General features: G+C 42.7%; 2 protein-coding genes across 3 annotated transcripts; one reads left to right on the top strand and one right to left on the bottom strand.

The window, feature by feature from the left end:
• Positions 1–1,719: 1,719 nt before the first annotated feature.
• LOC133901819 (uncharacterized) lies at positions 1,720–6,199 on the top strand. 2 transcript variants are annotated; one of them, XM_062343328.1, is made up of 4 exons: positions 1,720–2,129; positions 4,563–4,990; positions 5,084–5,308; positions 5,514–6,199. In XM_062343328.1, the coding sequence occupies exons 1-4, from the start codon at positions 1,833–1,835 to the stop codon at positions 5,980–5,982; spliced, it is 1,419 nt and encodes a 472-aa protein (XP_062199312.1). In that variant the 5' UTR covers positions 1,720–1,832; the 3' UTR covers positions 5,983–6,199. The 2 variants fall into 2 exon arrangements, with proteins under 2 accessions (XP_062199312.1, XP_062199311.1); XM_062343327.1 differs by having other exon boundaries at positions 4,563–5,308.
• On the bottom strand, positions 6,051–9,192 carry LOC133901454 (chaperonin CPN60-like 2, mitochondrial). Its single transcript, XM_062342820.1, has 9 exons — positions 9,157–9,192; positions 8,763–8,827; positions 8,565–8,652; positions 8,073–8,152; positions 7,877–7,967; positions 7,698–7,797; positions 7,459–7,562; positions 7,274–7,379; positions 6,051–6,058 (listed from the first exon to the last, which is right to left on the bottom strand). The coding sequence occupies exons 1-9, from the start codon at positions 9,190–9,192 to the stop codon at positions 6,051–6,053; spliced, it is 678 nt and encodes a 225-aa protein (XP_062198804.1).
• Positions 9,193–12,144: the final 2,952 nt, after the last annotated feature.

Raw genomic sequence — 12,144 nt, 5'->3', positions numbered from 1 at the left:
ATCATGCAGACACCTCTTCCGCAATTCATCTTCCTAGAGCGGGAACACCTCCCAGTACACACCTTCTATGTAACGGTTACCGACAATGCTAATTGTCATCTCTTGAATCTCAGGGTCTATTTTCAAACCCCGCATCAACCAGGCATACAAGTGTTCGACACTTTTCTGTGTTGGTCTGGATATACCCTTGTCTATTAACTTAAATACGGATAGTACTACCCCTTCCAGACCATATAAGATTTCACTATCCCCGTAAAAAAATCCTAAACTGCCACATATCCGCCATACCTGGCAATCATCGACAAAAACTATGATATTATTGCGACATAACAAAAAGAATCATGTTAAACTACATCTACAATGCAAAATTCATTACAAACGTAGCCCAACATATAATCTATACTGCAACAACATATTCCCGATTTGCTACATCAAACACACCTAAATCCTACATCTATCATATCAATTATGACTACACTATGTCTAAATCTTATATCTAATACCTAAAATATGTCCAAATATTACTTCTAATTGCTAAAATATACTTATAAATATGATCTAATTGCTGAACTACATCTAACCCTAATTCTTAACATAGATCTACATTTTATCCTATTTCTAGTGGCTATACTACCAGGTATGTAAAATAAATTATAGATCTAATATCTAACCTCTGTCAAAACCTAATACTAGTTGCTATCCTACCGAGTTTGTTAAAAAAAAAGAAAAAAATTTACCTCTTTTTTCCAACAGAGCTTCGCCGCACAAATTTCCCTCCCCTCCCCTCTCCTCTCTTGGCTGAATGAGTGTCAAATGAGGCGCTGACACCGGTAAGGCCGGCCTAAATACTCAAAAGATCTCACTCATCCAGTGGACAACATCTTTTAGGTGGGCCTATGCGACGTCGCAGTCACAAAGATCTCGTCCGTTCAGCGGACGAGAACGGACGATAGTAGGATAGACTTTATAATTTTTAAAATAGGTATGTAATCTTTAAAAATTTGAAAAAATATATAAAAAAATTCTCAACATCACTCCCACTTCCTGAGTTTCTTAGTTGGGCCCAAGTGCGGTAGGCTATATGGGACCAGATCGCTCTAGTGGACCTATAAATGGGCCCGAACATTGTGTGGAGTTGGGCCAAGCCCAAGCAAGAAGTAGGCCTCGAGCTCGCTCTCCGCTCGCGAAGGTGGCCCACACTGCATACGTCACGGGTCGTACGTGGCATCCGGATGGCCGGCGCCGCGCACGCGTCATGCGGGACCGGCTGCGGCGGCCACGTCCCCGTGCAGGCTGAATACTCTGTCGCACATCAGTCGTGCTGCGGCCGGCGACGTGGGTGGAAGGAGAGCCTGTGTGCGAAGTCCGGCGAGCTGACTCACCGGCTGTTTTGCACTACTGTTTGTTGTGGGTCGGATTGTTTCCCAACGGTTGATCCGGTCATCCGGGTGCTCCAAATCCATCGAAACACAAATATTTTTTCCCCAAAAAGGAGTAGAATATGCTGCGGTTGCCGGATGGTCAACGCTGAAATCTGCTACGTGTCTGTCAATTCACTCGTTATGTCTCATCTCACCCTTGGATCGTCAGGAGGACGGCCCAGATCGCATGGGCCCCAACGCGTCGACGAGGCCGCAGCAACCAACCTTGTCGCAGTAACGCCAAGTCGCCAAGTCAAACGTTTCCGGAGAACATCACCTACCCCCCCCCCCCCCCCGGCTTGCTTCCCACCCACGGGCACCTCACCGACCAGCCCATCGCACCACCGCGCGAGCAGCGCCTGACCCGGGAGCGACCCAGGCGCACGGCGAAGTTCGCGCAGCTGCGGCGCCATGGCGGAGGCTGCTCCAGGGAAGCGGACACTGGTGCTGGTGAACCTAGCATCCATCATGGAGCGCGCCGACGAGGCGCTGCTGCCGGCGGTGTACCGCGAGGTGGGCGCCGCGCTGCACGCCACGCCCGTGGGGCTCGGCGCCCTCACGCTGTACCGCTCCTCCGTGCAGGCTGCCTGCTACCCGCTCGCCGCCTACGCCGCCGTGCACTACAACCGCGCCCACGTCATCGCCGTGGGGGCCTTCCTCTGGGCCGCCGCTACCTTCCTCGTCGCCGTCTCCGACACCTTCCTCCAGGTCTGTTCCCATCAAGGCTGGTCTCCGTACTCCCCTGCCTCGATTTTTTTTGGCGAGTATTATCTGTCCGCGAATTTGGTAGGCTTCCGGTCCAAATTATGCTCCTTTCTTGATCGGATTGTGGAATTCGGGATGGATCTTCAGGGGTGCCCGTGGGTGATGAGGACTGAATTTGAACTGAATTTGGTTCGTCCGAAATAATTCAGTGCTTTTGCCCGAAAGCTGATGAGGACTCAATTCGAACTTCCTCTGCGGCTTTGCGCGTTGCCTTCGGCGTGTTAGCTGCGAAATTTAACATGCTGTAGGAAACCAAGTTTAGATCAAGATAACAGAAGTAAATTGCTAGCACGAAAATATATTGTTTGCTTTTCACGAAGAATCAACAATAAGTTTATAACTGACCTTCAGTTGCAATTTGCAAATAATGAGTAAAATATAATATAACTGCCATATCCACGACATTAATGGTTGATTTATTTCCATTCCAAATTTAATATGCACATACTGAATATCTAATATCCATGAATGAGAAAGTAATATCATCTCCAGCAGATACTTTAAAAATTCATCCCCTATAATACTATTATAACATCATCTAATCCTATTACAGTACTCTATTTTTCTATCTCCAACAGTTACTATATTTTCTACCTCTCCTCTCTTTAGACTCACATCCTCTATAAATAGTGTTGAGGGAGAAGAGAGTATCTCAAATTTGAGCACCTCACCCCTACCCGCAACACTGTAGCACTGGATACCACCTCTGTTGGAGTGCGGCGCGAGGCAACAGAGGCGGCAAAAGTGCCCGCTATAGTGATGTAGGTGGCCTTTGCTACATTTGCCGGAGATGATCTTAAAGCTGATTTCTTTCCATTCTAAATTTTCAATTTGAAGATGTAAAGTGTTGCTTAATATATGGGTGTATCAAATGTATTCCATCAAAGAAGTTCCAATTTTACGATTTGCTATCAAATAAGTCCACTTTCGCACATGCCATCACGACTTCAACTTTCTTCACTCCATGCCATCGCGATGTCATGCAAGCAGGCACATATTTTCTGTCCAGCCTAGGCAGTCAGTAGCAGTCCTTGCCGGTAGATTAGTAGGTTTCCCTATAATAAGTAGTTCTCGGTTTACTTTAAGGGAAAAATGTAAAAACCCTCCTAAAAGTCACTTGGATTTTTATTTTCCCCCTAAAAGTTATTTTGTTGCAAAAAAAACCCTAAATGTTTGGTTTTGTTGCAAAAACACCTCTAAAAATTCAATTTTTTAAAAAAAATCACAAAAAATTCTAAAAAAAACTAGAGACAATTCTAAGACCTTTTGTGAAATTTGTTTTCAAAAATAATATCCTTTGCATCATATTTCATGAAGAGTAAGTTTGAAAAGAAAAGAAAAATGTGCAACTCATTTATTAATTTGAGTTAAATGCATAGTTAATTATTTACTAATCCAAAAATCATGAAACAAATTTTTTTAGTCTTCTTACATGATCCTCTATCTTGTAAAAATACATGAAATCTTAAAATAGTTATTGTAACGTGCATGATTGAGTAAATGTGTTGCAGATAGATTAATTCATAACTAATCCATAACACTACCAAAATTAGTGAAACCACTTTTATTAGTTTACTTAAACAATTATTTGTGTAGGAAAAATAATGGTAGACATGACAAAGTTAAAATAGCATGAGTTAATAAATGAGCTGCACATTTTTCTTTTTTTTTTCAAACTTTCTCTCCATGAAATATGATGCAAAGGATATTATTTTTGAAAACAAATTTGTCTCTAGTTTTTTTTAGAATTTTGTTTTATGATTTTTCTATTTTTTTGAATTTTTGGGAGGTTTTTTGCAACAAAGTCAAACTTTTGGGGGAAGTCAAAATCCAAGTGCCTTTTGGGGGGGGGGGGGGTTGCATTTTTCCCTTACTTTAATTAGCAGACAAGCCACTACATGCATAATGTGGGAAGGCTTGATGATCTACGTGTCAATTTCTCATCATTTTTGTTCATGTTGTGCTCCCAAAAAACACTCCATGCCATCGGCAATATCATGGAGTGCAGTTTGAAATCCGGTTGGCATGGAGTGAAAGTGGACTTGTTCGATGGCATACAGTTAATTTATTCTGAAAATATTATATAAGTTGTATATAAAAAATTATATCCAATTGATTTCAGTGGGGACTTCCGCTGCTGTTTTTCCCTAGAAAAACTATTTCAAGCTATTGACTCAAATCTGGTCAAATCTCCGTGTTAAGCGAAATGTTGTTGTTTATTGTCAAAGTTGAGTTAAACACGTTGGATTATGTTTGTCAGATATTTTGCCACATCAATTTGCATGCTGTGAAATTCATCTTCAGATAAAGTTTCTATGACTCCTCGCGTAAATAATAGATGAGAGCATGTTTGCATGAAAATGCTTCTTTGAGCAGGTAGCAGTAGCTAGAGGTTTGAATGGTATTGGCCTAGCGCTTGTCACCCCAGCAATCCAATCTCTAGTGGCAGATTGCTCTGATGACAATACCCGAGGTGCCGCGTTTGGATGGCTCCAATTCACAGGCAACATAGGTTCAGTTATTGGCGGTTTGTTTTCTCTGATACTAGCATCAACCACAATCATGGGTATTGCCGGTTGGCGCATTGCATTTCACATTGTTGCTCTCATCAGTGTGGTAGTCGGTGCATTGGTTGGCCTATTTGCAGTGGACCCCCATTTCCTCAATGTCGGAAATGGCGAGCAGCTCTTGCGCAAGTCTGCATGGGCAGAGATGAAGGATTTAGTGAGAGAAGCCAAAGCTGTAGTCAAAATCTCGTCATTTCAAATCATTGTGGCTCAGGGCGTCACAGGTTCATTTCCATGGTCTGCCCTATCCTTTGCCCCAATGTGGTTGGAGCTGATGGGTTTTACACACAATGAAACTGGACTTCTCACAACAATATTTGCATTGGCTAGTTCACTTGGAGGTCTTTTAGGTGGAAAGATGGGGGACCATTTTGCTGTTCGCTTTCCGGATTCCGGCCGGATAGTCCTGTCACAGATAAGCTCAGCTTCTGCAATTCCACTGGCTTCTCTGTTGCTGTTAGGGCTACCTGATAATTCGTCTTCTGGTTTCTTGCATGGGCTTGTCATGTTTATTATGGGGCTAAGCATGTCCTGGAACGCTCCTGCTACTAACAAGTAAGTACCTTTCATTCATTGTTTGATTCATTTCTTATTGAACATATGATCAATACGCAGAGGCACAGCGCATCCATTTCATCATTAGTACTTGTACTGATTTTTAACTAGGCACGTATCTTACATTTCATTACATGAAAGTGCATCTAGACCTAGCCCATGAAGTTTCTGCAGGCAGGCAGTGACGAATCTGTTTCATGTGCAGCCCGATATTCGCTGAAATCGTTCCTGGGAGGTCAAGGACTAGTATCTACGCTCTGGACCGTTCTTTCGAGTCAGTTTTATCTTCATTTGCTCCACCGGTGGTTGGTTTCTTAGCCGAGCATGTCTATGGCTACAAACCCATCTCCTATGGAGCTGGAGTTAGCAGTGTCGGGAGGGACAGATCAAATGCCGCTGCCCTAGCCAAAGCTCTTTACACGGCGATCGCCATCCCTATGCTGCTCTGCTGCTTCATCTACTCCCTGTTGTACAGGACGTACCCACGCGATAGGGAGAGGGCAAGAATGGACACTCTGATTGGATCAGAGCTCCAGCAGATTGAGCTGGAAAGATGTCATGGAATAGGAGATTATTATGCTGGAAGGAAGGACAACGCCACTGTGATCGATATGGATTGCAGCGAGGAAGATTTTGACGCCGATGACGATGCAAAGGCGTTGATGGATCGCTGAGTGGCAGTGTCAAGTGGCCCAGGAATGATTCACGAAATTTATGAAGGTTTTGCCAAAGTATTAGTAGTTCACGGATCTGTACAGGAAATTCGGAATACTAGAATTAGGGTATAAACGTGCCCACCCTCAATTGTTAACGCTCTTGTTGTCAGTCTCGTTTAGTAATACATATCCTATATATTTATTATGTGGACAGTAATAACATTGCTTTTGATTCCCTGGAGCTCAAAGAGACAGAAGTCCCCTACGTTTAGATTGTTATCATCTGCGAAGTTTTTCCATCCCTTTAAAAGTCTCTCGTACTTGCACCTGTTTCTAACTCCGCATTGCACAGGCATGATGAATTATGCAATTTGCTACCAAATGAATTGGCACAGGTACAGGATTGTGCCTACCATTTTCAATTTGGTTTGTGAATAAAGAAAGTTGGTAGCCTTGTCGCCGTGGATATCTATTAAAAAAATGCGTGCAACCTTGATGGAACCTGATAGAAAACGTTTTAAGTATTAGCCTGGCTAGGATTCAAAATGGAAACATCACAGTTCCGAACTAAGATACGACATCGCAGGACATGGAAGCAGAACCAACCCAAAGGCCACTCCTCTTAGAGATCAGCCATCTTCAACAGAAACATAATTCTTTTAACTAGCTATATCCTTGTAGAATACTTGCAGCCAAGCACACAAATAAATTGCGGGGGGATACAAGTAGGATAGTACATATTATATCGATCTTCACTGGATATATATAATAAAATTCACAGCAGATGTAACGGAATGGCAGAATAGCAGCACATTGACCCTCCCAACCGAACCAGGATCCTGTAACAGAGTTAGTTAGTTAGTTTTTTGACTATTTATATAAAATTATGAAAAAAAATCGCTAATAATATAATAATGTTCTGATATATGAGCTATATGTATAGTAGCAAATATTTGCTTTAAAGATATGAGTTATTATATGATGTAGCTACTTACTGAATCAAATGGAAGGTATCACACTACATAATTATATCACCAAAACTATGACGGATTGGCGAATATGGTTCGGTTCGCTGAGCATCTAGAGGACCCTAAAACGGATAGTGCAAAGATCATGCATTCTGACATATCATAAGAGGGAAACTACGCAGTTATGAACTGTACAAAATGAGTTAAATTTGGATCATGTCAGTTATCAGTCGTCATTAAAAAGTCTCTTAGCAATTGTGATGCAAGAGACTTAGCATGATATTTGTTGGATCTGATCAAATTTAGAGTGAACAGCTAAAACATAGTCAAACAACACAAACCTCTTGCTGCATCATAGCCCAAACTAAGATCGTCTTGTACAATTAGCTTCCCAATGATGATGGCCTCATCAGCACCAGCATTTGCAGCTATGGTCATCAAGGGAGCCTGCAGAAATTCAGGAACCATTGTAGGTTCAGGAGACAAACCAAGTGCATGAAGCTACAGAATTAATAGAAGAACCAACCTTCAAGGCATTCTTGATAATTTGAACTCCAGTCTTTTCATCCTCATTTGCTGTGCTAATCTGATCGAGCTCCTTAGTGGCATATAGAAGAGCAACTCCACCACCTGTCAAGACACATGAATCAAAAGGAGCATACAATATATGGTCAGGTTGCAAAATAAGGCAAAATAATAAGAAGCGAGTAATGAAATAAGCCAAAGCAAGTGGAAATATAAGTTGCTCGAGAAAATTATGACAACCTGGCACAATACCCTCCTCCACAACAGCCCTTGCAGCATTTAGAGCATCTGTTACCCTATCTTTTTTCTCACCAACTTCAGCTTCACCAGCTCCACCAATCTGCAGTTTAAGTGTATATACTGAAGAGGACTGGAAAATGAACTTCAACCATGCATCAGCTTCTGAAAAAATAACAAACCTTGAGGACAGCAACACCTCTAGATAACTTTGATAGACGCTCTTGAGCCTTTTCTTTGTCGAACATAGCAGTGCTTTTGTCAATTGATTCTCTAAGCTGTCAAGGACATCCATATGAAAAATGATGTAATTCCAATTGAAAGAGCTTCCTGCCACTATTATCCAGAACATCTTGAGTTTAGAGACAAAAATGTGACATTGTTTGTGACCTCTCCTCTATCATCTGTTTGTGACCTCCGCCATCTAGGATGATAGTATCATCAAGAGATATAGTAACCTGTAAAGGAAGGAGAATGTCACATTGTTTGGATCTTAGGTGAAACAATTTATGAAAGCTGACAAACCACTCCTCTATAATCCATTGATATTGTCGATTGCCCCTGAATTATACATAACAAAACAGTTACTCGTGTTCTCAACTCAGTAGTAAAGTAAATAGTAGCGCTGGAGAACAAAAGGGCTGGATCAGGGTTCCGCCTGACCAGTTCATCTATTGAGCTTGAAATAGCAAAAGGTCAAAACTCAATCATTTCTACAAGCAAACAAAAAGGAGCCCTCTCACATTACTATCACAAATTGTCAACCAGATCAAGCAAAAGTCTGTTCAAAATTTAAATAACAGAGAAGAAAAAAAATACTACATGCACACCGATGAAAAGATCGAAGCATGTTTCTACTGCTCCATTCACCTTCCCTTCCATGTCAATCTTCCACAGTCCCGTAAGATCCCTCCGTACCACAACATCATCGTCCAAGAAAAGAATCCTCGCTAACAACCTTGAAATTAAAATGAAATATAAAGGTTAATTTCAGTCATAGCAATGTAATCCGTGTTAAGAAACTCTATTATTATTGGTCAATAATAGCAAGCCTCTCCTCTAATCAACACAACCATATCATCCAGATTAACCCTTCTGTTATCACCAAATTCAGGAGCTTTGACAGCACATACCTACATTTGAGGACTAGTAATCAGTTGAAGAATTTACATTAGCTTCACCATGATAACAATTAAGACATAGTTGCGAAAGGGAAGAAGCAACTACACGAGAGACTGCTCTTTGATACAACAAGGAGAAAGAAGACAAAGGAAAGGAATTGCTTCCATCCAAGAGTACAGTCCGGTCATGGAAATCTCTTTCAGTAATCGATGCTTGCATTTCTTACCATACAACCGAGCTTTTCCACACGGCATCAGCTCTACTATGTGTCACCTCCATTTCTGGTTTCCCAGCAACCAAGCCATCAGGCAGAGAAGGAGAAAAGAAGGTAGTGGATTACCTCAATGTCATACTTGTTGGCGATGCCGGTGTGCATGTCGATCCCGGAGATCCCGTGTAACATCCAAAATTTTAGCCAAATTCGAACTAAAAAATCCTTTTCAAAGAAATCAAATCCAAACAATATTCCAAAATCTTTTTCTTTTCCCTCTCCTCCTTGGGCTCAATGTAACCCAAAATCTCTCGTGGCCCGGCCCACTCTCTCCTTTTCCTCACAACCCAGCTCGCCCCTCCGGCCCACTCGTGCCAGCTCAGCCGGCCCGTCGCCCCCCTACTTCTTCTTCCTCTAGCTCCCACGCGCGCTCACGCCTGAGCTCGCCAGCGCACAACCGAGCACGCCAACAAAGCCACAACAAGCTGCCCGCCTAACCTCTGCCACTGCCTAACCCACACCGGTGAAAAAGTATGTGTTCCGATCTTAGCTACAAAACACATACTGGGACTACTGAAGTGATATTCTGATTAATCATTATAGTCATAATTATGTAAATGATTGACTTAATGATTAATTATAATATTATTTAAATGGTTTCTCACACTAGATCTCTTCTGGTCCACATGTTCATGAACCTAGCCCACAATACAGTAACTTTTTTCTTTTTTTCTTGAAGTTATTTTTTTTATAGAGAATATTCTAGGAATATTATCCTCTTTTCTTTTCCCAAATTTATTTTGCTAGCCAACTTCTGAAGCTCATATCTCCTCCGTTTCAACTCCGATTTTGATGATTCTTTCACCGATATTCATCTAAATTCAGATTCTATGCATTCTCAATAGTTTCATATTTTTTGGAGTATAGTTGTATTTTTGTTTGTATTTATTGGTGTTGTTTGTGTATTGCGTTTTAGAGACTGGAGAGTTTGAGGAGGAGCCGAGAACGCAGGACTTCGAGCAGGATCCCCTCGAGGACTTCAGCGGAAGCAAGTCTCAATCCATTTCTTTCTTTGATCATATTGAACCTATATTTTATCACCACAACCCGTAACAGCCGTTTTCCACCAAATAATTGCATGAAGTATTGTTTCTCGGCATAATTTGAAGTGTTGATCTAGTTGTGTCCTATTTTAGATTAGCCAACCTAATTGATTTGAATTAAATATGACCTTGGTAATCCTATGACATTTGTCTCGATAATTTTAATTACGCTAAGATGAACACCTTGTTGCTAGTGTTCTTAGGACTGTGTACTACACTGTTATGTCATGCTTAATCATAACTATTTTTGCGAAATTTGGGAAACTCGGTGTTTGGTGTTGTGTGAGTTGTGTGATGGGAAGACTTACTGGATAATGATAACGAAAGAGAAACTATTAGAGCTGAGGCAAATCAGGGGTCCCGCCAGGAATGCCCTGGGAGTTAAGTGATGCATGTGTGGTAGGCTTAGCGTGGAGATGTTTGCCTTGGCTCGATTAAGGATCGAGTTGGTGTGATATCTTATCTAGTCTTCACAATATGACCACTCGATTTTGTATGTGGAAGGGCTTAGTTTAAACCCCGCCAGCGAGTCTACTGTTCGTCTGGTGGCAGGAGCGCAATGGGAGACCATGGAGCATGTACAAGCTTGCCGACCTGATTGGAGGCCTAGTATAGGTCAGGAATCCCAAGTTAGCTCCCATAGGCGACTAGTGGGATGATGCTAAGGTGGGTAATGGTTTTGTTGAGTCACACTGTCACAACAGTGGTATGTTGTCAAACTCAGTTTGTGGGTAATGTGTACCACTCTATAGAGGTAAACCTATTCAAATAGATGTGTCCACGGTCATAGACATACTACAGTTTGGTCAGAACAACTAGCTTAGGTTGCGCGTGTTTTCCTTGGAAGGTGAGTGGCAAGGTGTGCCCATTTTTTTGTGGGAAATATGCCAGCAGTATACCATATGTTGCTGAGATGGAGTCCGGTAACATTAAAACTTGGGCCTTGGTGACCTTCCATCATGACCGAACCCTCCTTCATTTAATAATAATGATATATTTTTCACAAAAACCGCCTTATGAAAATAAACCCTTGTATGTGTAAACTTGACATTTATGCAAAACTAAGTTTATAGCCTTACCCTTGACAATACAGTATGTATGTATTCATATCCCTTGATGTAGGGCAAGGGTTGGGAGTTGCTGAGTATGTTTGTACTCACCATTTCTTATGATTTCAGATGAGGATCCGGACTTCACCGATGCCAACAGTGAGGCTGACGCTTAAGTCTTGGTTGCGTTCGCACCCGAGTTACCTGTGGAATGGGATGCCCCATGTTGTGCTCTCTGGTGGTGTGGACCTGGTTGTTCGTGAGCCTTAGTGGAATCCTTTACATACTATTAGCTTGGTGAATTTATTTCACCACTTCCTTTGTTGTATGACTGTGTTATGCTCTGTTGTAAGACTTGTATTCTACCAACAACTGATCTAGAAACTGGTATAATAAAGTTTAAGGCACCAGGGATGACCCGAGATGCTTCACCTCGTGCTCTAGGAAGTCATCGTCTGCCGGGCAGCACAACGAAGGTGGGGATGACGGTGGTGTCCTCTCCAGCGATAGCACGACGCCTATCACATTGGTAGATCTTCGAGAGCAGAACCCATCCAGATCGAGGCAACCCCTAAATTCTAACTCTACGATTTGATCGATTCTGCCATGGCCATTCTCCTCCTTGGCCCTCCTGTCATCCGCGGGACATGCCCGTCGCCCACCGCCGCAGAGGCCAAGGCTGAGGCTGCCTCCTCCTACCCCTTGCTCAACCTCCTCGATGCTGGTTTCAACACTCCCGACGCCAAGCCACGCCCCGCGAACAACTCTGCTACCTGCGCGTACCACGAACAACTCCGCCACCCACACCAGCTCTGGGAACCCCAGCCTCAACATCTTCCTCCAAGTCATCCCTGACATGTTGCCCGAGCGCGTGCACCACCTCCTCGCCGCCTCCTGGGCCAGCAACCCCCTCACCGCACTCAAGCTTGTCGACGTTCACCGACGAGCCAAGACGTTCTCCATCA

Source organism: Phragmites australis, chromosome 20, assembly GCF_958298935.1.
Source record: "Phragmites australis chromosome 20, lpPhrAust1.1, whole genome shotgun sequence".
NCBI classification, from domain to species: Eukaryota; Viridiplantae; Streptophyta; class Magnoliopsida; order Poales; family Poaceae; genus Phragmites; species Phragmites australis.
The sequence above is the reverse complement of the archived record's forward strand: the minus strand, read 5'-3'. Positions and strand labels throughout refer to the sequence as shown.